This window comes from Pelophylax lessonae (genome assembly GCF_965119305.1).
Source record: "Pelophylax lessonae genome assembly, chromosome: 7".
In the NCBI taxonomy this organism is placed as follows: domain Eukaryota; kingdom Metazoa; phylum Chordata; class Amphibia; order Anura; family Ranidae; genus Pelophylax; species Pelophylax lessonae.
Window position 1 is genome coordinate 205,920,252 of NC_138774.1, and position 26,409 is coordinate 205,946,660.

At 49.1% G+C, this 26,409-nt stretch overlaps 1 protein-coding gene across 1 annotated transcript; it reads right to left on the reverse strand.

The window, feature by feature from the left end:
• Positions 1-13,109: 13,109 nt before the first annotated feature.
• LOC309560578 (integrase/recombinase xerD homolog) lies at positions 13,110-25,349 on the reverse strand (the record flags this gene model as incomplete). The annotated part of the gene is made up of 2 exons (XM_082264202.1): positions 13,110-13,838; positions 25,272-25,349. The coding sequence occupies 2 exons, from the start codon at positions 25,347-25,349 to the stop codon at positions 13,110-13,112; spliced, it is 807 nt and encodes a 268-aa protein (XP_082120328.1).
• Positions 25,350-26,409: the final 1,060 nt, after the last annotated feature.

A 26,409-nucleotide genomic window follows, 5' to 3' on the forward strand; every position in this document is an offset into this window, starting at 1 on the left:
GGGGGTTGGGGGTATGGTGCGGTCCGTCTGCCACCCCCCTGGCCCATGGAACACCAGCCACCACTGAGTCTGATCATTGGAGAAGAGCAGGCTGAGTTCCCAGCATAGCTAGAGAACTAACCACGGTGTGTTCTCCTGCTTAGTGTGGTCAGTTTTTAATAGGAAAGCAGAGGGACTGGCGATACAAAAAGAACAGGATACTTTCTTATACAAGTACAGGGTACAGCAGTCACATATCAGGAATATGAAGCTTTGGGGTAACAAACGCTTTAGGGGCGTGGTCTACTGCACTGCGATAAAAGGATGCACATTAACAAGAATTGCAGCCCATCCTTTTGAATTGACTGCCCATGGGCTCTTTCACATGGGCAGCTGGGGGCAGTATAAACAGGCAGCTGAGCTGCAGTATTACTGTCCCATCATTACAGCTGGACAGAGCTGGACACATGCTGCGACAGCGACAATTTTACCTTGGCCTGCACAGTTTTACAAGTCATGGCGTCATCGGGCGGCCACGCCCCTAATGGCTATATAATAAGCCGCAGAGACCGGAGACCGGCATAATCACCGGAGACGTCGTCGGAGGAGGACCGGAGGAAGAAGAAGAGCTGAGGGTAAAAGAGCAGAAGAGCGTACCGCAGAAGAGCAGACAGCAGAAGAGGGACAGCAAAAGACCAGAAGACCAGAGAGGGAGAAGACCAGAGCAGGAGAAGACCAGAGCAGGAGAAGGCCGGATGAAGATTTTTAATAAACTTTCCAAAACGTCTCCTGTCATTATTCACATACGTGCCTTTTATGTGGTGAATGAGTAGGGGTACAGTGTACCCCATACCCATTCACATAGGGAGGGGGTCCGGGATCTGGGGGGCCCCCTTGTTAAAGGGGGCTTTCAGATTCCGATGAGCCCCCTGCCCGCAGACCCCCACAACCACCGGCCAGGGTTGTGGGGATGAGGCCCTTGTCCTCATCAACATGGGGGCAAGGTGCTTTGAGGTGGGGGTGCAGAGCCCCCCCTGCCCCAAAGCACCCATACCCCCCCATGTTGAGGGCGTGTGGCCTGGTATGGTCCAGGGGGGGTGGGGCACTCGCTCGTCCCCTCCCCTTTCCTGGCCTGCCGGGCTGCATGCTCGGATAAGGGTCTGGTATGGATTTTGGGGGGGACCCCACGCCGTTTTTTCGGCGTGGGGCTACCCTCAAATTCCATACCAGACCCAAAGGGCCTGGTTTGGAGCCTGGGGGGGGAACCCCACGCCGTTTTTTTTCCCTATTTTGGCATGGAGTTCCCCCTCAAGATTCTCACATCGCAAGTCGCGCCACAAGTCGGATCATCCTGATCCGACTTGCGGTGCGACTTCCATTCAAATCAATAGGCTCCCATAGGGAGCCATTGATTTTGAATGGAGGCAGAAAAAACGTATAACGTGGCTTAACGCACGTTAAGCAACGTTATAGCAACGTTATTCAGCCTTTAGCAGCGTCAGACGTTTTTACAGCTGTAACGCTGGTCCTCAGAACGTGGGTTCTTCTTGCAGCTTAAAAACGCCTAGGCCACTTACAGCTCAAAAATGTCTGTGTGTGCATGAGGCCATAGAATAACATGGAGGTGCGTTTTTAGGCTGCAAAAAGAAAACGCCTGACGCTACTTACAGCGGCGTTAAAAACGCCCGTGTGCATGGGGCCTAAAAATGTACTGGACTGCATCTGGTATGAACAAATCCACTTTCTTATCCATAGGATCTTCAACAATTTCCCATTTTCTCTCTAGGATTAAAGTATTCTATAAAGGCAACTGAGTTATAAAAAAGGCAAAGACACTTGATGTGTTAGACGTTAGAAGGCAGCATCCACTCCTTGTAGTGCAGTGCATAAAAATGCATCAGCCATCCTATTTGGATAAAGCTTAGAGAACCTGTGACTGTAAACTGGTCTTCTGGCTGAGGTCTCTGCCATCCTTTATCTACGAGCGATTTACGCTTTGTCATAAGAAAAGAAGGCCCTTGGAAATATCTGCATGCTTTTGCAGTAGTAGGGCATCTGCAGCTTACTTACTATAGCCTCCTCAATAAGGCTTCAAATTTTGCACATCCACATGCTTGTGAGGCAATCTGTGCATTCTCATTTCTCTGCCACTGCAGCTGCATGCAGGCCCTGAGCTGGCTGAGGCATTTCCTATCATGCTGACAAATGCATTGGGAGCTAGTGCCACATGGAGTGCTTGGGGAGCATGAAAGCCACCCTGTGGAGGACTCTGTGGGATGTGGATTGTCCTGGGCAGGAGAAGATCCAAGTGTTGCCATTTGAAACCATGACCTTGGTGATTTTGGGTAAGTTGCAAAGCAGTAAAATACTATGCAGAATCCAGTTCTGTTGGGAACTGCATGAGTTTTGCATGAGGCAAAAATGCACATATAGCTAAGGTACTCAACATTATCGGGAAATATGAATAAGAACATTCAAAAAGTGTGATCTTTAAGTATTGAGCTCTGTGCTGTAGTGGTTAGGAGTGCATGCTATGCACCCTGCAACAATGAGTTCAAATCCAGACTAAAATTACATAATTAAATAGCTGTGCATGATGTCACTTTGCAAACACTTCACAGGGTATGTGCAATAATATGATCTGCATGTACTTTTCCTGAATTTTACCCCCTGAAAAATGCTTAAATCTGTCAAGGGGAAAAAAACAACCCCCTCCCCAACACAGCTGGTGATGGTCAGACAAGAACCTATGGTTGAGTGAGATTAACCACTTAACCATTACCTCTGGCCACTGTGCCTCTACTGCGGCACAGTGGCTCGTTATCGTCCAGCGACGTAGACCTACGTCGCTGGACTCCTCCCCTTGTAGGCGGCGCGCTCCCGCTGTTTTCATTCACAGCGGGAGTCTGGCCAGGGGAGGAGCGGCAGCGATCGCCGCCGCTCTTCCCCGATCGTTGGGGAATCTAGTTTTGAGATCCACCCGCCTGTGTAAACAGAGCGGACAGATCTCCTAAGTGACAGGGAGTGACAGATCGGAGTGTTCAGCATAGCTGAACATCCGATCTGTCCCTGACTCACTCAGTCACCTCCCCCCCCACACGTTAGTAAGCACCAGGCATACATTAACCCCTCCCTCTCCAATAAAATTATCCCCTTCCCTGCCAGTGTCATTTTTACAGTAACAGTGCATATACAGTGCCTTGCGAAAGTATTCGGCCCTCTTGAACTTTTCAACCTTTTGCCACATTTCAGGCTTCAAACATAAAGATAAAAAACTGTAATTTTTTGTGAAGAATCAATAACAAGTGGGACACAATCATGAAGTGAAACGAAATTTACTGGATATTTCAAACTTTGTTAACAAATAAAAAACTGAAAAATTGGGCGTGCAAAATTATTCAGCCCCTTAGTCCCTTTCAGTGCAGCAAACTCTCTCCAGAAGTTCAGTGAGGATCTCTGAATGATCCAATGTTGACCTAAATGACTAATGATGATAAATAGAATCCACCTGTGTGTAATCAAGTCTCCGTATAAATGCACCTGCACTGTGATAGTCTCAGAGGTCCGTTTAAAGCACAGAGAGCATCATGAAGAACAAGGAACACACCAGGCAGGTCTGAGATATTGTTGTGGAGAAGTTTAAGGCAGGATTTGGATACAAAAAGATTTCACAAGCTTTAAACATCCCAAGGAGCACTGTGCAAGCGATAATATTGAAATGGAAGGAGTATCAGACCACTGCAAATCTACAAAGACCTGGCTGTCCCTCTAAACTTTTAGCACATACAAGGAGAAGACTGATCAGAGATGCAGCCAAGAGGCCCATGATCACTCAGGGATCTACAGCAATTGACGGCAAGTCTTTTCAAACGACAGTAGGTAAACATCAATGGCACTGTCCTTTTCCATGACTGGAAATTTGGCTGCCGGGCTCACAAGCAGAGAGGTGTCCATGTGCTCTAGGGATCCGAGGTTCTGAGTCTGTCGCTGCGGCTGGAGCTTAGCCATCTCCTGTTCGTGCTGATGATTAGCCTCCGTCTGTGCATCCTCTCTCTCAGCCCGGTGTTCTGCAGCCTCTCTCTCAGTCTGGCGTTCTGCAGCCTCTCTTTCAGCCGCCGCCCGGCGTTCCTCTCTCTCAGCCTCTCTCGCAGCCTGGCGTTCCTCTCTCTCAGCCGCAGCCTGGCGTTCCAGAAACTGCAGGTACGCCATAGGATCCACTGCCTTGATAAGTTGTAGTGTTTCCTGCACTTGAGGAGAGTCTATGCTGGTTGCAAGCAAGCTGGGACTGGTCTGCTCATGCTGTGGCTGGGGGGTGACTTCCAGTGATACCCCAGTGTCAGTCTCTGCTGGCCCATCCTGCGAGGCCGTTCCCGAATCACTGGGCTCTGAAGTAACGGAAACCTCTTCCTCTGGTTCCACCAGATTTTGCCTTGCCTGGATATCATACTCCTGCAGGGCATGAATCATTACTTCACGACTTTTGCCACTGACGTCAAGTCCTCTTGATGTGCACTCAGTAGTAAGTTCACTTTAGTTCATTTTCTTATATTCCAATAAACCAGGCATGTTTGCAAGCAGAAAAGATAGAACAGAAAGCAAAGATAGGAAGGAGCTGTAGAAAGTAGAGATTGCTGTGTGTCTCTTTTTTAAAAAACAAAAAATATTATGCACGTTTGTCTCTAAGGACTGCTTCCACAACCGTTACAATCCTTCAGTGCAGAGCTAATTCCTAACAGTGCACTGAATGCTCCTAAATGCAAGACTATCCCACGTACGCTGCCAGCCAATATGTGACGGTGGCGGGTATCAGAGCCCTGGCCTTCTCATCCAACTTGTGACCAAAGACCAAGCAATCTCACACCCTGCCGTCACTTGCGTAACAATGCCACTCTCAGCTGCACCCAGCATACAGATTGTCCAGCTTGCGGGACGACAATCTAGATGCCAGCAGACTGAGAGCGATTGTCACCGGGCTAATTAAACAATTAACCCTTTCTCTGCCACCACCTCTACGTTATAATGAGCCCAGAGGACGCTCGTAATTTTAGAAATACCAATTATGACTTTAGAATAACCATCTGTAACACACACTGTCACCTCAGACAAGAATGTTCAGATGGGTTATCCTAAACAGTAGCGCTCTTTTAGGAGGCAGGTTCTTTTGGGTCACTTTGCGTTTAAGAGCTTAGAGACAAAATTAACACTTTTCAAAATAAGGTTTAATTATAAGAAAGGTTAAGATTGGTGCGAATAAAAATATTTACAGAAAAACGGGTTACAAAGAAATAGAGACACAATTCAGCCCTTTAGAAATATGAAGATAAAGAGTGAATATACTTGCATTTAAAAAGTCCTGGTATTATCAGAGTTCCAGAAACTGAACATGCAATCGGCCCTGCGATGTTATTGCTTGGATGGTAGAATGAGGACTGACTGCTCTATCAGTTCCTGTCTTTTTCTCTGAGTTCTCTGAGTTCAAAAGGGGCGGTGATGGACACCCCTGACCAATTACAATCAGAGTGGCAAAAGGGCTGTCCAGTGGTTTACGACTATTTCAAACGTACTTTGTGTGGACAGAGTCATACCACTCTTAACCGGTTGCCGACTGCGCACAGTATATTTACTTCGGCAGTCGGCCCCGGCCAGGCAGAGTGACGTAGGTCTACGTCGTTCGCCTGTCACTCCTTCTAGAGCCAATAGCGGGCGGGCGCGCGCCCGCTGAGGCGCGCGCCCACCTCGGCTCGTTCACGGAGGAGTGCGGGAGTGTGACTGGCGGACCCGATGTCCGCCGGTCACACTACGATCGCCGGTACAGCGGGAGAAAGACAGAGCGGCTTATGTAAACAAGCCGCCTGTCAGTTCTCCCTGTGTAAAAGTGAAGATCAGACAGTTCTACTATGTAGAACTGTTGATCTTTGTTTTTACACTAGTAGACCTGTCCCTGCACAGTTAGAATCACGCCCCTAGGACACACTTAACCCCTCCCTGTCCAATACTGTTAACCCCTTCCCTGCCAGTGTCATTTTTGCAGTAACAGTGCATATATATAGCACTGATTACTGCAGTAATGTCACTGGTACCCCCAAAAGTGTCAAAAATGTCAGTCAAGGGTCCGATCTGTCCGCCGCAATGTCGCAGTACCGCAAAAAAAATCGCAGATCGCCGCCATTACTCGTTAAAAAAAAACACCAAAAATGACAAAAATCTTTCCCTTTGTTAGTAAATGCGATAACTTTTGCGCAAACCAATCAAAATACGCTTTTTGCGATTTTTTTTACCAAACATAGGTAGCGTAAAACAAATTGGCCGAAAATGTTAAAAAATTTTGATTTTTACTTTTTTTTTTGGGGGAATTTCATATAAAAAAAAGTGAAAAATATTGTTGTTTTTGCAAAAATTATGCTCTTTTTTTGTTTATAGCGCGTGATCAAAAAATCGCACAGGTGATCAAATACCACCAAAAGAAAGCTCTGTTTGTGGGAAAAAAAGGACGTGAAATTCGTTTAGGTACAGCGTCGCATGACCGCGCAATTGTCAGTTAAAGTCACGCAGTAAAAAATCGCAAAAAACCCCCTGGTCTTTTAGCAGGAAAATCCTCCGGTGGTAAAGTGGTTAATATCTTGACTTATGTAAGGGTTACATGCTTGAAACTGATATTTTATTGTCCGGCAGTGAATGCACTATTCACAGATACAAACATGGGTTATCTGAGAATAACCTCTGACCTGTAAGGCATCTGATCGCTAGCTTGTCTCCCCTAGCAACGACAGTGATCAAGTTTGATCTTAATTCGATCGGTATTTTATCTGGCATCCAAATATCTACTTTTTGTCAATGTGTCAGGTTCGGGTAAAAAGATAGGACTTGGATATGGATTTGTGAGATTTAAGTATTACCTTTTAATCAACAACTGGCATGGGGGAATTCCACACAGCCTGGTCAGCCGTAGTGAACATCTGTGCTGATGAGATTTTACAACCTGACCGGTCAGGATGTGTTTGTGATAAGATCTGCTTTACCGACCTCCTGCTGTGTTTTTGGAGACAGGACTTCTGCTTGAATCTGCAAAGGTGGTGGCTACTTTCGCTCCAAGGAGGGGGGAAGGAAATGACAGACTTTAAAGAACTAGTCGCCTGTGTCACTAGATAAAATGGACGTATGTGACGGTGTTCACCGTCACTGGAATTTAAGGACAGATGGGTGATGGTTTGAATTGCTTCATATTTGTCAGCAAGGTCATTTGTTCCCATTTGCCATGAGGTCTCTGGCCAGGAAGTACAACTCCTAATATGGTCATTCCAGGAAGTTCAATGAGGAGACGGACTGTCTGGCAATGTTGCTTTTGTCTCAGGTGGCTTTCCATTCACCTATTGTCGGGTGTGCAAATGAACTCACCTGTTGTCTGCTAGGGGATGTATTGACATGTGTATTGGGGGCTCGTTAGGGAACCATTGTTCTGTGTCTGGCTATTGTGTACATTGATTGCCCCCTGGGGTTTCTGTCTCATTGCACATAACAGTCCTTCTGGTCAAGCTATCCAAGCTGGACCAATCCCTGCTGACTCATTTTCAAGTCCTCATTTGCATGGCCGGAGAGGACCTGAAGGGGAACTGCAGGTACTTTGCAATTGACGAATGGGAGGGCGGTTGTTGGGGGCAGGATGTTCCAAATTCTGTATAAAAGTGTGCTGTGTTCTTCCAATAAATTGTCTTCCTGTTTGAACTTACATACAGCCTGCTTGGTGTTTGTTCTAATGGATTCCGAAAGGCACATAGCTGTAAGTTGGATCCCGGAGTCTTGGTTGACCGAACCATCAGACGTTGCGATCTGCAAGCTGACTCACTAGAAACAGAGGAGTGTCGGGAGAGCGGAAGCGAGCGAGCAAGGGTCTCGTCACATTGGTTGGCAGCGGGGGGAATTTGCTCTCCAGTTACTGGGACACTCAAAAATATAAGAAAGGGCTTCGCAAAACATAACCTGTTAAGACACTTCAAGGAAATGCACTCCCAGGACCCCTCGGGCCTAATTTTTTATGGTATTGAGAAAATAAAAGGGGACTGGAGAGGAGGCAACAAGAGGAGATTGATCTTGAAAAATGAAACGAAGTGGATCTTCCTGATGCGATCTTTGAGACCTGATGGGCTAAATGCCGACATAGACTTGAACTGTTTTATCACTGATGTATGAATACATATTTTATATACATAATCCGTTGGATCCTTTTATATACATTTTTATATGTATGTATTTTTAAGGATTTTAATACGATTAGTCTTTTACAATATATATTTTTTACCTTGATTATTAATAAGTCCTCACTATATAGCCTGTACAATTCCCTATATACCGTCCCTAACGTCCTTTTTTATACGGTTTTATGCATCTTATGTGTATGTGGTTTTACGCCCTGGCTATGTTTGATACCGAATCGCAGAAAGATTACTGCACCAGTTAGCTCTCAATGGTGTATAGTTCTTTTTACTATTTTTATGGTTTATCCCAGTCACCTACCTCCCTGTTATCTCGTAAGAGAATTGTTGGACACTCCTCGTTTCCATATCTGTTCCAATTCCTCTATTTTATTAAATTTTTACACGATTTTTAACCAAAGGATTTTTATATATATTTTATATATATTTTTTTATTCATTTTTTGATCCTTTTTTCTTGATATCTCTTCATATCCAACCTATCTGGCATTTCCACAATTACTCATTTCCTCACTTATTATATCTACTTAAAGTGGAGGTGACCTATTTCTCCAATTAGGCAACTTATATTTTTAGCCTTCTCATCCAACATCGGTCAAATTTTTTTTGTTTTTTGTATTGTTTTTTCCCTCTTTTTCTCACTTCGGCTTCTCCTTTTCATATATAGCCGCTTATTTGAGTCTCCAAGAGGACATAATACACATAAACCCTCCCTCTCCCCTCAAGTGGTAGACGGATGACTCGCATATCGCTCAGTTACAGAAAAGAGCTTTCCAGTATTTTTTAATATTTTTTAATATAATATATCTAATGTTGACAAAAATTCTTTACACCGTTCACCGTCACTGGAATTTAAGGACAGATGGGTGATGGTTTGAATTGCTTCATATTTGTCAGCAAGGTCATTTGTTCTGGGGCGGCGGTGGCGCCTCCCAGAGCCTGAATGTCTTCTCCACCCTCCACCCCAACATCATGTGACAGCGGCCCAGAGGACTAGGTAGGGAACAGTGGAGGTACGGTATGGGAGTGGGGGTGTGGCTCACCCCTGGGTGACACCCGCAGAAAGGTGACACCATCCCAAGGGCAGCCGAGGGTCCCGGAATCAGCCAGGACATGCCAGTGCCACGCTAGCCCTGAGTAAGACTCCTCAGTCTTACTCTCACTGCTGTTGTGGCTGCCTCCTGTCACAAGCCTCCTTCCCAGAGATGGACAGTCAGAGCAAGAAACTCTCTAGGCAGCGTCTGCACACTGTATCCTCCCCGCCCGCCGCCCAGTTGCAATGGGGGGGTCTGTAATAAGAGGGGGGGCTGTAATGAGAGGGGGGGTCTGTACTCGGTGTGGAGTTTGTAATGAGAGGGGGGTCTGTACTGAGGGGGGTCTGTAATGAGAGGGGGGGTCTGTAATGAGAGGGGGGAGTCTGTAATGAGAGGTGGTCTGTAATGAGAGGGGGTCTGTACTGAGGGGGGTCTGTACTTAGGGGGGGGTCTGTACTGAGGGGGGTCTGTACTGATAGAGGGGTCTGTACTGATGGAGGGGTCTGTACTGAGGGGGGGTCTGTACTGATAGAGGGGTCTGTACTGATGGAGGGGTCTGTACTGAGGGGGGGTCTGTACTGATACAGGGGTCTGTACTGAGGGGGGGGTCTGTACTGAGGGCGGTCTGTACTGAGGGGGGATCTGTACTGCTGGGGGATCTGTACTGAGGGGGGGGGGTCTGTACTGACAGAGGGGGGTCAAAACTTAGTGGAGAGTGGGGTGTGTACTGAGGGAGGGGAGCCTGTACTGAGGGGTGACTATAGTTGGTAGAGAGAGATGACACCATGCTGACACCAAGCCTAACAACGCCACCTGACGGAAGGTGCAGACAGCAAGGGGTCCGCTGAAAGGAGCAGAGCACCCCCGGTTCAAGGAAAACAGGCCCTGCCTGCTGCTGGCCATCATGAACATCCTACTGCTGGCGTGGAAGGTAACATTTTATACACCATCATACACACCAAACCCGCAGAAAGAGTTTGGGACAGGGCTAACGGGTCCCTTTCTCACCCTCCCTCTCTCTTACCCCCACCCGCTCTTTCTCTCACCCCCTTCTCTCTCTCTCTCAACCCACCCCCTCCATCTCTCACCCCCACCCCTCTCTCTCTCTCTCTCGCCCCCACCCCCTCTCTCTCTCTCACCCCACCCCCTCTTTCTCTCACCCCTTTCTCTCTCACCCCCTCTCCCTCTCACCCCCACTCTCTCTCACCCCCCTCTCTCTGATGTTATATCAATATATTTTTTGTAATAAAACAGTAAAATAATACAAAAAAAGTGCCATTAGAAAAACAAAACAAAAAACACTAACCGGCTAACAGGTTGCCCTCCCCATTTATGCTTAATTTTACTGTTTTTTTCTTGGGGGAGGGTGCAAGTAGCTGATCTTGCCTAGGTGCAACATAGTCTAGCACCGGTGTTCCGTGAAAAAACCATACCCGTGAAAATTCCCTACCCTCGTCACTTCCGGTGCACCTACGTCATTGAACAGCTGAGGAGCTTAGCATTGCGCATGCTCGGAGGGTAGGGAATTTTCATGGTAGTGTGTTGTAACGTTACACCACATCAGCTCTTGCCATGGTTACATTAAAACATGAATCATCTCCGCTCCTACCCCTGTCACCCCTGATCTCGGCTACTAAATGTAAAAGCGGCGGCGGGTCTATGAAAATATAAATCACGGAGCAGAGATCTCCATGATTTATATTTTCATACACCCGCCGCTTTTACATTTAGTAGCTGAGATCAGGGAAGTGACAGGGGTAGGAGCGGAGATGATTCATGTTGCAGCGGAGATGTTTTAATGTAACCGCGGCAACAGCTGAGGCGGTGTAACGTTACAACACACTACCGTGAAAATTCCCTACCCTCCGAGCATGCGCAATGCTAAGCTCCTCAGCTGTATATGACATGACCAATGTAGAATAGATGTCACCCCCAAACTCTTAGGCTGCTTAAAGCCAAAGGCTCCACCCCCATGCCATAAACCTTTCCCTTTACCTAAATAATTGAGACCACACCGTGCTTGGAGTTAATTGGCCACAGCAGCCATTTTATTAACCCTTTTACCTTAAAATTAACATAAGGAGAAAAAACATTCCTTACAAACATAAAACAATCAGTCATTAGGCCTGTTGGTCTTTGAGGCTCCTCCAAATAATTCCAAATCCTGCACTGCGGGACCTGTGCCCTGATAGGCCTCCAGCCGCGTCACCGGCTCGGAGACAAACCACTCCCCGCAGTGCCACCATTTTGAATTCCATTTAAACTGACATTAAATGGAATGCACCATAGGGACCCATACCAACGATGAGTCCCAACCATACCCTTATCCTAAACTGTTCACCTCCCCCGCCAGCAAAGACCAACAAAACGCCCAGCTGCCATGACAATATAAAATTCCCCAGAAAGGACAGAAAGCACAAAAGACATGAATCAAAATCAACCATAACAGTCCCAGAAATTAGGGAGGGTGGGTGGGAAGCTTCTTCTTCCTTCGTCCGTTGAACTTCCACTGACCTCCAATCTGAGGGGCCACCCCTCCTAACTGTACCTCAACCCCTCCCAAACCTGATACACCAATCCCTGAATACCCCCCAACTCAAAACAATTTAATTTAACTCACACCTGCCCTGTCTCCCCTCTTCACATGGTCATGTCTGCCCTGCGCTATTTTTTTTTTTTTTTTTTTCGCTTCGGGCCTTGCTTGACCAATGTAGAATAGATGTCACCCCCAAACTCTTAGGCTGCTTAAAGCCAAAGGCTCCACCCCCATGCCATAAACCTTTCCCTTTACCTAAATAATTGAGACCACACCGTGCTTGGAGTTAATTGGCCACAGCAGCCATTTTATTAACCCTTTTACCTTAAAATTAACATAAGGAGAAAAAACATTCCTTACAAACATAAAACAATCAGTCATTAGGCCTGTTGGTCTTTGAGGCTCCTCCAAATAATTCCAAATCCTGCACTGCGGGACCTGTGCCCTGATAGGCCTCCAGCCGCGTCACCGGCTCGGAGACAAACCACTCCCCGCAGTGCCACCATTTTGAATTCCATTTAAACTGACATTAAATGGAATGCACCATAGGGACCCATACCAACGATGAGTCCCAACCATACCCTTATCCTAAACTGTTCACCTCCCCCGCCAGCAAAGACCAACAAAACGCCACCAGCACCCAAGGGTGACACCTTACCCTTGCGTGCCCCTCCAAACCCTCAAGGCTCGCTGGATCCCATCCTGTAATCCCAGGGCCCATAAATCTATACCCACCGCATTGAGGTGGACTCCATCATCCCGCAGATACCGCCATGTGTCCACTTCCAACTCCAGGTGGCGAACCACCAACCCCCCATTCCGACACACAAAGCGCCCCACTTCCTTGTTCAACTTAATCCGAGCCTTATTAAGGCGCGCGACCGACCTGGCCATGCGCCAGGACGTGCGGGCCACCATATCCGACCAAACTACAAGCAGCGCCGGAAAAGCCGTGCGCAGCCGAAGGAAATCCAACTTTATGTCCCTGATCAAGGCCCGCGCGGACCTGGCCCCCAAATCGTTGCCCCCGGCATGCAGCACCAAAACATCTGGCTGCCTGTCCAACCGGGCGAAACGATGCACTTCGGGAAGGACCCTGCCCCAAGTAAGCCCCGGCACCCCCAGCCACCTGACACAAGCCTCGTGCCGAGAAAAACCAAGTTGTCTACCATTAGGACGCACATCAGCTCTCCGGGCCCCCCAGAAAACATACGAGTGTCCCACGATCCAAACAAGGCAGGGTTCCAAACCTACAAGAAAAGGGGACAAAAGGAAAAGAAAACCAACCAATAATCAGATAACCAGCCGGGCCCATACCCCCCCAACGACAAAACCACCCCCCGTACATACCCTACACCAACAGCTGTGGACGAACGTACACCAAGAACCTCCTAGACTCCCAGCGCCCAATGCGTTTGACCGCATCGTCGTTCAATCCCCAGCGTGCAGCCTCAGTGGCCGCCCCGATCCGAAAGGAATGAGATGCAAACCTACTGGCATCCAAACCCAAAGAGCCCACACACCTTCTGAACACCGATACAAATTGAAAACGAGATAACGACGACCCGTCCGCATGCATTAAAAATGAACCGGGCCGCGAAGGGCGGATTGCCCAGTAATCCCGAACCGCCCCTACCGGGCACAGCGGTGAAGACGGCACCGCGAACAACCGGACACGGACCCCCTTGCCACTCTGGTCCGTTTTGGACCGTCGAAGGAGGATAGTAACCCCCTCCCGACCGACAGAGACATCCTGACCCAATAGGCCCCCCGGCACCGTCCGGGAGGAGCTGACCAATTCCCCAATCCGGAAAGCCCCGAAAAAAGCGAGAGAAAAGGCCGCTTTAAACAACACCACCTCGTAACTCGAGGCGCAGTGCTCCCCCAATTGCCGGCAGACGTCCTGCAAAAGAGCGAAGGACACCGGGCGCCTAGTGTCCCTCCTCCGATAAGCCCTGGAATAGCCCCGTAACGCTTGTCTCACCACGAAGTCCTTCGTGTAATCCTGACAACCCAGAAATTTAAACAGAAAGGCCAAGCCGGACAACTTGCGAGCCACAGCGGAAGCCGACGCGCCCCTCTCAAAATGATCAGAGACAAAAGAAAGTAACACCCACCTGACCTCCGGACCCAGAGGATCCACCGATGCCACCCGCAACACCTCCAGCCACTCCAACCATACCTTGCAATAAGCCGACCACGTGGACTCGCTCACCGACTTCCTGATCCATCCAGCGAGGACCCCAAGGCAATCCCCCATAGCCACTCCGGACACGTGACTCCGCGTTGCTCCGCTGCCGGTGCCAACTCCCGGAACCTGTCCCACTGAAAACGAGACAGCGCGTCAGCAATATCATTCTTAACCCCCGGAATGTGCACAGCGTACAGGAAAACATTCAACCGTAGACACCGCAACACCAAATACCTGAGGAGGCGCACCACCGGCTGAGACGAAGCCGACGCGCGGTTGATCACCTGAACCACCCCGAGATTGTCGCAATGGAGGCGAACCTTCAGGTTCCTGAACTCCGCCCCCCAAATCTCCAGGGCCACCACCACCGGGAACAGTTCCAGCAACACCAAGTTGCTGACCAGCCCCGCTACCTGCCATGCCCCCGGCCAAGGGGCGGCGCTCCACGCCCCCCGGTGAAAAGCCCCGTACCCCGCCGAACCAGCAGCATCGGTAAACAGTTCCAAATCAAAGTTGCTGATCGGTCCGGCCATCCACAAGGATCTACCATTGTATGTGGCCAAAAAACCGTGCCACAGACGCAAGTCATCCCTGTGTTCCCTGTTGAGCCTGACGAAGTGAGTGGGCAACTTCACCCCCGAAGTCGCCGCCGACAGCCGTCGGCAGAAAACCCGGCCCATGGGCATAATGCGGCAGGCAAAATTCAATTTACCCAGCAACGACTGCAAGCTGCGCAACTGAATCTTGCGCAAACCCAGCACCCCTTCAATTTCAGCTCTCAAAGCCCCCAATTTATCCTCCGGTAGGCGACACTCCATGGCCTCCGAATCCACGACAATGCCCAGGAAGCTGAGCACCGTGGTCGGGCCTTCCGTCTTGTCGGGGGCCAACGGAATGCCGAAGCTCCCGGCCACATGCTGCAACGTGGCAAGCAGGATCGCGCACCCGTTGGAAGAGGGCGGGCCCACACACAGAAAGTCGTCCAAATAGTGGATCACCGAATTCACGCCGGAAACCTCCCGAACCACCCACTCCACAAAGGAACTGAAGGTCTCAAACAGCGCGCACGATATGGAGCAGCCCATAGGAAGGCAGCGATCCACATAATACGCCCCTTGCCACCGGCAGCCCAGCAATCGAAAACTGTCCGGGTGAACCGGGAGCAACCTGAACGCCGCCTCAATGTCCGATTTGGCCATCAAGGCCCCCCGCCCATAATGTCGCACCCAGGCCACCGCGGCGTCAAAGGAAATGTAAGACACCGTACAGGCATCCGGGTCGATGGCGTCATTCACAGACCCACCCTTTGGGAAGGAGAGGTGGTGAATGAGGCGAAATTTGTTGGGTTCTTTCTTGGGAACCACCCCCAACGGCGAAACCACCAAGTCACGCACCGGCACCTCCGAGAACGGGCCCGCCATGCGACCGAGAGCCACTTCCTTGTGCAACTTATCCGACACCACCAAAGGGTGGCGCAATGCCGAACGCAAATTCCTCGCCACCGGCGGCACCGAGGCCAAAGAGCAAGGGATACGAAAACCCACCGCAAAACCCTCCCCCAGAAGTCGGGCAGCCGCCCTATCGGGGTACCTATCTAGAAAAGGCCGCAGCCTTTCCACCCTCACCGGCGTCGTCCCCTTTGTGCGAAGGCTCTCCGGACCGCCCTTTTCCGGACTTAAAACACCGAGCCAAGGAATGGGAACCTCCGCAACCGGAGCATTCATGTTTGAAGCGACATGTGCCACCGAACTTACAGGAACCCTCATTAAATTGCCAGCAGAAACCCCTCCTCTTTGCGGCCGGCTGTCCCGGGGTCGCAGAACCACCGGCCCCCCCTGGAAAAAACTGATTCGGAGCCTTCGCAGACGACATGAGCCGCATCCACAGGCTGATGTCCTTGTGGTCCCACCGCAAGGAGGGCCTAACCGCCTTCCGCTGCCGGAACTGTTCGTCGTACCGCAGCCAGGCCGACCCCCCGTAAACCCGATAGGCTTCCCCTACAGCGTCCATGTAGCAGAACAGGGCCGAGCAGTTTTCCGGCGCCTTTTCCCCTATGACGCCCGCCAGAATGGCAAAGGCCTGCAGCCAATTGGCGAAGGTCCGAGGGATAAGCCGATAGCGTCGCGCCTCCTCGTCCTCCTTCTTGCGCTCCTCCGGTTTAACCCTGACCAGGTGAAACTTCTCGAGGGGCAACAGCGTGAAGATTTCCACGTACTCACCCTTCCAGATCTTCTCCCGGACTTCCTGCTTCAAATGTGCCCCCAATGGGCCCTCAAAACAAACATATACCTCACCTTTCGCTGAATCGTCCAGGCGAACAGCGTCCGCCTTCCCCTCTTTCGCCGTCCCGGTCTTGTCCCCCGCCGCCCCGGCCGTCACTGCCACCACTGCCGGCGCACCAACAACCTGGGGAGGGGCCCCAGCCCCCCCTGCAACTAGCCCCGTGGAAGACGGCCCCGCCAGCCTCGGGGCCCCCCCCGGCTCCGTGCCCGAGCCCCCCGCCGGAGGCACCCAAGCCGCCGCTGGAGACAAGCGGCCCCCGTCCCCCGGGGGCAAACGCCCCAAGAGGTCCCGTAGACCCAGGAGGAAGCCCCTCAAACCCCCATCATCACCCCCTTCCGGGGTCCCCGCCCCCACTGGCCGGGACACCCCCACCCCCCGAGCCCCTCCCGCACTCCCACCCCCCACATCAAACAAGCCCCGCAAATCAGACAAAGCCAGAGAAGGAATTGTGACCTCACCTGTCTGCCCAGGGGGGGCGCCCCCAGCCGCCGATCCAGCCTCCCTCGTCGCCGACCGACCACCGACATCCTCTTCCACATCCGATCCGGACACCTCGCCTTCCGAACGATCGTCCCCGGGCACCGCCGACATCCGTCCACCAGGTGTCGCACTCCCGCCATCTGCAGAGCCGAGCGACAGGCGTCCACGCCCCCGTACTCCAGCTCCGCCCGACGGAGACCTCTGTGAACCAGCCGAACTTCCGATGACCCGGCCACGTGACTTGCCCCGCCGCGTCATCTCTCTGCGCCCAGCCGAGGCCGACTCCGAGTCCCGCCGATCACTGCTGCCACCGGCCGCCATGAAGCCGCTCCCACGCCGAGGCACCCCTCCGACCGGAGCATCGCCAGTAGGGGAGCCCGCCAGTCCAGTAGCACCCCGTCGAGAGGGACGGGGAGAGACCGAAGGCCGCCTCCCCCCACTACCCCCAGAGCTCCGTCCATGCAGAGGATTCCTCCCAGAGGCGCGCACGGCCGCAGCAGGAGTACGCTTAGCCGGCGGCCCTGAAGGGTCCCTGTCGGGGCTCCTAGGATGACGCTGAGCTCGAGGGGAAGGGTCCGGTGAAAAACGCTCCGGCGGCCGTGACCGCCGAGCCCGCGGGACCGCAAGCCCCTCCGCATCCCGTGCAGAGTCCTGAACCCCCATCAACGTGGAGACCTGGGACCGGAGCCACTCAGTCCCCTTCACCGCGGCAGCGGCCTTAATTTGCTCCAGCAAAACGTCCAAATCCGCCATCACAGACCAGGGAAGCTGAGGTGAGATACTCTGCAGTGAAAAAGGTGGCTTCTTCTTCCTTCGTCCGTTGAACTTCCACTGACCTCCAATCTGAGGGGCCACCCCTCCTAACTGTACCTCAACCCCTCCCAAACCTGATACACCAATCCCTGAATACCCCCCAACTCAAAACAATTTAATTTAACTCACACCTGCCCTGTCTCCCCTCTTCACATGGTCATGTCTGCCCTGCGCTATTTTTTTTTTTTTTTTTTTCGCTTCGGGCCTTGCTGGAAGTGGCGAGGGTAGGGAATTTTCACGAGGTAGGGTTTTTTCAACGTTACACCGGCCCTGGGTGTAGTCAAGGGGGTGGAGCCAAGGGGGCTTTACTAATGGGGCTGTAAAATGAGGTTTCGCCTAAGGCGTCAAAAATCCTTGCACCGGTCCTGAGAACATGTGAGTAGAGATGTATAGAACTGTTCGCTGGCGAACAGTTCCCGGCGAACTTAGCATGTTCGCGTTCGCCGCTGCCGGCGAACATATGCGATGTTCGGTCCGCCCCCCATAAGACATCATTGAGGCAAACTTTGACCCTGAACTTTACAGTCAGCAGGCACATTTCCAGCCAATCAGCATACCTCCCTCCCACACCCTCCCACCTCCTATAAATAAGCAAGGGCAGCATCCATCTTAGATCATTCTGAAGCAGTGTGTGTATATATATATATCTAGCGTCCCCAAAAGCCCTTTTAAGGGCTGGTAATTGAGTTGTTTCTTCTTATATATATATATATATATCTATCTAGTGTCCCCAAAAGCCCTTTTAAGGGCTGGTAATTGAGGTTTTTTTATTTATTTATATATATACATATATATATATATATATCTAGCGTCCCCAAAAGTCCTTTTAAGGGCTGGTAAGGTAATAGAGTTTTTTATATATATATATATATATATATATATATATATATATATATATATATATATATATATTGTACACTGTGACTGCAGTTGCCTGCCCGCTGTGTGTGAGAGGCCACAGACCTACCACAGACTGTACTGTGTGCACACCACACTCATTTCGGGTGGCACAGGCACAGTACCTGGCATTTTAAAAAATATTTTTTTTTTCCTCTGTCATAATTGCAGTGAGTGCTGTGTCAGGTCCACAGAGTGCACTGTACCCACTGCAGTGCACTGCCCACCACTGATATATATACGGTGGCACAGCATCTTGTTGCAATAAATTGAAAAAAAAAATATTTTTTATTATTGCAGTTGCCTGGGCTGCCAGTGACTGTCAGGTCCACAGAGTGTACTGTGCCCACTGCCCACCCACCACTGATATATAAGGTGGCACAGCAGCTTGCAAAGTAAAAAAAAATATATTTTTTTTTAAATTGCAGTTGCCTGGGTGCCAGTGACTGCTGTCAGGTCCACAGAGAGTGTACTGTGCCACTGCCCACCCACCACTGATATATAAGGTGGCACAGCAGCTTGCAAAGTAAAAAAATATATATTTTTTTTTAAATTGCAGTTGCCTGGGTGCCAGTGACTGCTGTCAGGTCCACAGAGAGTGTACTGTGCCACTGCCCACCCACCACTGATATATAAGGTGGCACAGCAGCTTGCACTCATAGTACAACAGTAACAACACATTAAAAAAAAATGACAGGCAGAGGCAGGCCACCCCGCAAGGGCCGTCGTGGTCGTGGTGCTGTGATTTCCTTAGGCCCTAGAATAATGCCCAGTGTTCAGAGGCCACCACAGACCCTGAACTCAAAAAATTCTGAGGCCATAGTTGACTGGCTTACACAGGACACCCAATCGTCTACAGCTTCCGCTCGGAACCTTAATGCACCATCCTCCTCCAGCTCAGCTTCGGGCACCTCTCAATTTACCACTCGCCAGCCCGCCGGCACCACCAACACTAGCACCACAGCCGCTTCACTTGATCCGTCAGAGGAGTTATTTTCACATGAGTTGGATGAAATAAGTGATGCGCAACTATTAGTGCCAGAGGATGTAGATAACGGGGATATGTCTCAGTCAGGCAGCATTATACACATGGACGTACATTGTGATGATGATGATGATGATGTTGTACCTGCTGCTGCTGCCTTTGCTGAGTTGTCAAGTGAAGCGGCTGATGATGACGATGTGTCTGTGGATGTCACCTGGGTGCCTGCTCGAAGAGCAGAAGAAGAGGGGGAAAGTTCAGATGGGGAGACAGAGAGGAGGAGGAGACGAGTTGGAAGCAGGGGGAGGAGGTCATCGCAAGGAGCTAGTGGCGCAGTCAGACAGCATGTAGATTCGGCACCCGGGGTCAGCCAGACAGCACGCCAATCAACGCAAGCTGTTGCCACCACCAGAATGCCGTCCTTGCAAAGCTCAGCAGTGTGGCATTTTTTTTGTGTGTCTGCCTCTGATATCAGCGATGCCATTTGTAACCTGTGCCAAAAGAAACTGAGTCGTGGGAAGTCCAACACCCACCTAGGTACAACTGCTTTGCGAAGGCACATGATCTCACATCACAAACGCCTATGGGATCAACACATGAGTAAAAGCAGCACACAAACTGAAAGCCACCATCCTCCTCCTGGTCCAGCATCTTCAGCCACGTCAACCACTGCTGTCCTCCATGCCCCCTATCAACAACCCGCCCCTCCGCCTCTCACCTTCAGCAGTTCCTGCTCACCTGCCCACAGTCAGGTGTCTGTCAAGGAAATGTTTGAGCGTAAAAAGCCAATCTCACAGAGTCACCCCCTTGCCCGGCGTCTGACAGCTGGCTTGTCGGAACTCTTAGCCCGCCAGCTTTTACCATACAAGCTGGTGGAGTCTGAGGCCTTCAAAAAATTTGTCGCTATTGGGACACCGCAGTGGAAGGTACCCGGCCGAAATTATTTTTCACAAAAGGCAATCCCCAACCTGTACTCTATTGTGGAAAAGGAAATCATGTCCCGTCTGGCACACAGTGTTGGGGCAAGGGTCCATATGACCACTGATAGCTGGTCTGCAAAGCACGGTCAGGGCAGGTATATAACTTACACTGCGCATTGGGTAAACCTGCTGGCGGCTGCCAAGCATGGAATGCGTGGCTCTGCTGCAGAGGAGTTGGTGACACCGCCACGACTTGCAGGCAGGCCTGCTGCCACCTCCTCTACTCCTCCTACTCCATCCTCTTTGCTAACCTCCTCGGCTGAGTCCTCTTCTGCTGTTGCGTCTTGCTCCACACCAACTGCACCCCCCCCCAGCTCCCCAGGGGCTATTCCACATGCCGGATACGACAGTGTCACGCTGTCTTGGGGTTGACTTGCCTGAAAGCAGAGAGTCACACCGGACCAGCACTACTGTCCGCCCTGAACGCACAGGTGGATCAGTGGCTGACCCCGCACCAACTGGAGATCGGCAAAGTGGTGTGTGACAACTGCAGCAATTTGTTGGCGGCATTGAATTTGAATTACAGAGCTGAAACTTGACAGGTACACTTTTTAGACCCTCCAGACACTAAATACAAAAAATGACATGCCTGCCTAAAAAAATGCCCGCTAAATGCCTGCAAGAGAAAAAGCCAGCCGCAGAGAAGCCGTATTCCTGAAAATATAAGAAAAATGCTGTTTTTTAGGGGTTCTGGACATGCTACAGAGCTGAAACTTGACAGGTACACTTTTTAGACCCCCCAGACACTAAATACAAAAAATGACATGCCTGCCTAAAAAAATGCCCGCTAAATGCCTGCAAGAGAAAAAGCCAGCCACAGAGAAGCCGTATTCCTGAAAATATAAGAAAAATGCTGTTTTTTAGGGGTTCTGGACATGCTACAGAGCTGAAACTTGACAGGTACACTTTTTAGACCCCCCAGACACTAAATACAAAAAATGACATGCCTGCCTAAAAAAATGCCCGATAAATGCCTGCAAGAGAAAAAGCCAGCCGCAGAGAAGCCATATTACTGAAAATATAATAAAAATGCTGTTTTTTAGGGGTTCTGGACATGCTACAGAGCTGAAACTTGACAGGTACACTTTTTAGACCCCCCCCCCAGATGCTAAATCCAAAGAAATTTTTTATTTTTATTTTTTTTTAATTTTTCCAATAATTGGCTCTCTATCAAAAAATTATAATTTTTAAGAACTTTTTTTTGCGTGATCCCTCTCCGGCATGCCACAGTCCAGGTGTTAGTCCCCTTGAAACAACTTTTCCATCACTATTGTGGCCAGAAAGAGTCCCTGTGTGTTTTAAAATTCGCCTGCCTATTGAAGTCTATGGCGGTTCGCCGGTTCGCGAACATTTGCCGATGTTCGCGTTCGCCGTTCGCGAACGGCGAATTTTAGGTTCGCGACATCACTACATGTGAGCTGGAACGGAAAAACTGAAAGAAATAGCCCCTCTGCTCCGACCAGCACATGGTCATCAGAAAGGGGCACAGATAATAGAAAAAAATACACCCCCTAAGCTAGTAGGTGCAGCAGATCACCTTGTAATTCAGAATTTTTTTTTTAATTCTGCACTGACTGTCTTTGAAATTGCAGAGCCCCTGTTCAAATCCAATCCAGGGACAAAACTGGGGACAGACTTGGACCGGGGACAGTGTCCTCAATCTGGGGACTGTTCCCAAAAACCGGGGATGTCTGGTCACCCTAACATAAGACCCCCCCAGCAACAATATATCCCCCACCAATGACAATAGATCCCCCAGCAGCCAGCATAAAAAAAAAACCCAGCACACCCACACCCCTTGCTATTATTTACATTCAGTGCTGGAGGTGCCAAAACTGTGTTCTTCTGTATTCAAGCTGAAAAAAAGCCCTGACCTAATTTTTTAAATTTTTGGGTTTAATGCTGCTTTAGTCATATCATCCAGGCTGGATATGCTGTGTATATGTAATATGAAAACTAACCAGTAGATGGCAATGCAGGATTGTGTCTGCATTTTAGAACTGGTGGGGCTCTGTATCTGCGCACTTTGGAGTTTAGCCAGGTTAGACTGGTGCGGGTTCCTTAACTGTACCTGAAGCCAGAACTTTTTTCACATGGGTGCTGAGGCCCGTATAGCGTGAATAAGCCATTTGTTTATTTTTCTGTACTTATACTGAGTTGTATGCAGGTAGCTCATATGGGCTGAGTTTGACAGATATGTAGGAACAGGTTCATAAACCCAGGTGCAGGGCCAGTGGCTTTCAGCAGGTTACAGCTAGACAACACTGGATTCACTTAGTGAGTGATATGGCTATTAATGCTTAACCCAGTGCAGTGCCGGATTACCAAATAGGCAGAGTAGGCACCGGCCTATGAGACCAAAACCATATAGGGCCCTGCATCAATGAATCAAAATAATATTTGATCTTGAAAGGAAATTACAATGAAACTTTAATTATTTACAAAAAAAAAATGAATCAACTCATAGAAAGGAAAACGTTACATTAACCACTTCTGGACCGGAAGGTTTTACCCCCCCCCCCCTTAACGACCAGGCCATTTTTTGCAATATGGCACTCCATTTTTTTAATTGACAATTGCGCAGTTGTACTACGCTGTATCCAAATAAAATAGATATCCTTTTATTCCCACAAATAGAGATTTATCTTGGTGGTATTTGATCATCTGTGCGATTTTATTTTTTGCGCTATAAACAAAAAAGAGTGACGATTCTGAAAAAAATAAATAAATACATTTCAATTTCTGCTATATAACATTCCCAATAAATTTCTTTTAAAAAAATCGAATTTTTTCATCATTTTAGGCCAATTTGCATTCTGCTAGATATTTTTGGTAAAAAAAAAAAAAAATACCAATAAGTGTTTTTTCATTAGTTTGCGTCTACAAACTAGGGGAAAGATTTATGTCATTTTTTTTTTTTTTACTAGTAATGGCAGCGATTATTTTTAGAGGGACTGTGACATTGCTGCGGACAGTCGGACCCCTAACTGACATTTCTGACCCTAGGGGGACCAGTGACATTACCACAGTATTCAGTGCTAAAAATATGCACTGTTACTGTAATGATGACACCGGCAGGGAAGGGGTTAACCCCATGGACAATCAAATGGTTAAACGTGTCCCTAGGGGGTGCTTTCTAACTGTGGGGGGGGGGGCTTGCTGCATGAACACAGAAACCTGTGTTTCTAAATAAGAGGAACAGAGGATCCCTGTGTTCTTTGCTGACAGAACAGCGGTCTGCCGTGTTTACAACTGCAGACCACCGTTCTGTCTCCACGAGGAGCGATCACGGTTGCCCGGTGGCAATCGTAGCCACTGAACCTGCTGATTGGCTTCCTCTGTGGCAAATGGGTGCGCGTGCCCCCACTAGCGGTGCTGTGAAGCGACGTACAGGTACGTCGTTTCGCGGGACAGAGCCAACCTGCGGTAAAACTGCGGCGGGCGGTTGTTAAGTGGTTAAATAATCTATAAAGAAAATATAAAGAAAATACTATTAATGTAATGTACCCAAAAACAACTTAAAGACAAATATTGTGACTGCTGACTTTCTATAAGGACACTCACCTGTCCAGGGATTTAGCGCTGTCCTCACCGGAGACGATTCTTCAATTGGGTGCAGACGCCGCCATCTTAGGCAAGGGAACCTGACAGTGAAGCATTTCAGCTTCACAGCCAGTTCCCTACTGCACATGCCCTTTGTGAAGGGTTCCACAGTCTTCTGAGACCTGTGATGTTTACCAGGAGGCTGTGGGGGGAAGGAGCGGAGGGGGGGGGGCAAACTTCTTCACAGATGGCTGCAGTGATGGAAGTGGGAGCAGGTATCTGTAAAAACCGGATACTCACTCCCCCCAAAAAATGCCAAATGTGGCAGGGGGGAGGGGGGGGGGGGAGATACAAACAAGCAGAACTTCCCCTTTTGAGTTAAGTTGCATTTTAAGTGCCAGTTGACACTACATGCAGTCCAGTGTGTTTTTTTTTTGCATCCAAAACGCAAGGAAAGTAGGTTATATGGTTCCAATGCCACAGTTCACACCAGTGTGGTCAGTTCCAGTGCGTTCCAGTTCCAGAAAAAAAAAAAAAGTAGAACATGCTGCATTTTTCCTGCACTGGACCATACTGGAACGTGGTAATACGCATCAAAAATGCACCAGACTCCAGTACAGTATTAAAAAAAAAAAAAACAGGAACAAAAAGCATCTGGGATGCATCCGAAAAAGTATCAAAATGCACCATGCACCGGCACAAGTTAAAAACACACATGCAGAAAAGCGGAACGGATCTGGTGTGCGTTATTGTAGTGTGAACCAGCCCCAATGGCCAGCTCACACCAGATGCAGTCCAGTGCATCTTTTTCTGCATCGAAAACACATGGACAGTAGATTATATAGCTTCCAATGACTTAGTTCACACCCGTGCAGTCAGTTCCAGAAAAAAAAAGTAAAACATGCTGCATTTTTCCTGTACTGGACTGTACTGGTACGCAGATGAGGAAAAAAAAAGAAGAGAATAAATGCACCAGAAAGCATCAAAAGCATCCAAACTTTCTATGGTGTCAACTGGTACAGAAACCATAGACATCAGATTTACATGACAGTTTGTCTCCTAAAGGGTTATCTTTTTTTTCAGCAGTCAGTTTGAAAACAAATTTTGCTGCAGCCTCCTGAAACCTGTGAGGGGAGCCCAAAGGTTTCAACTGCCTAGGGCAGTGATGGAGAACCTTGGCACCCCAGTTGTTTTGGAGCTACATTTCCCATGATGCTCAACTCCACTGCAGAGCGCATGAGCATCATGGGAAATGTAGTTCCAAAACATCTGGGGTGCCAAGGTTTGCCATCACTGGCCTAGGGGCCTCCTCAGAGTTGAATTCAGGAAGAGGGGAATCCTCACTAGAGGCTCATAAGGTAAAACCGATGACATTTGCGATTTCATAGCTAGGAAAGGAGGTGACAATGTTGTACTGGCCATATTTCTACATTGGTTCCAAAAGGCAAACCAAAGGTCCTCTTTTCCCGCTTTTCACACTGGGACCAGATAGAAAGTCATCTGTGGCTCCCCAAGGTCAGATCTTTACCTCAATTATCTTCAACTCTGATTTGGAGCTGCCGCTGCGCAGCCATTGCCTGTCACAGATACTGGGTTAGAAAATGCCTATCTGACCATTATAGCTTGTGGTCCACGCCATCTAGTAAGTAAGAGGCGCATGATTACTGTGAGTGGTGGCAGAGTCCACCATTCAACTTTACTTTTGGCACTTTATGGACACTTGGAATTGTTTGAAAGGACTTTTTTCTTCACAATGCACACTGTGATTTTATGAATTATTTTTATTATTCACATATTTTATTAAGGCTCCTTTCACACGGCCGCTCCGTGTGTCCGCAAATCATCCAATCCGTTTGCGGATGATTTGCGGACATAATGTAAATGAATGGCACTGCGGGTGTCAGCGGAATACCACCCGCTGACACCCGATTTTCCTCCATTCAGTTCTGTTCCGTTTTTACAAATGGAACAGAACCCATTTTTTCTTCCGTGTAAAACACGGAAAGGAAGGAAAATCGGATGTCAGCGGTGTCATCCGCTGACATCCGCAGTGCCATAGACATACATTATGTCCGCATATCATCCGCAAACGGATGGGATGATATGCGGGCACACGGAGCGGATGACAGAAATGTCATCCGCTCCGTGGTAAAAAAAAAAAAAAAGTCCCGCAGCGGACCTTTCACACGGAGCGGCCGTGTGAAAGGAGCCTAATGGTTCACAATTTTGTGTAAATTCTATTTATTTTTTTTGTTCGTTGCACTATTGATTTCCCATCTCTTATATTTATATTTTCCATGGTCTATGCTAGTCACATTGCTTTAGCGATGCCTTTTTTTAATCTTTAATCCAGCACTGACCCAGTGCATAACATCAGGAGGAATTAAAACAAAATGACCTCAGAGGGCGGAGTCTTGGGGTGAAGTTCCCCTTTAACCACTTCTGGACCGGAAGGCGATGTGATGATGATCAGCAGGAGGCT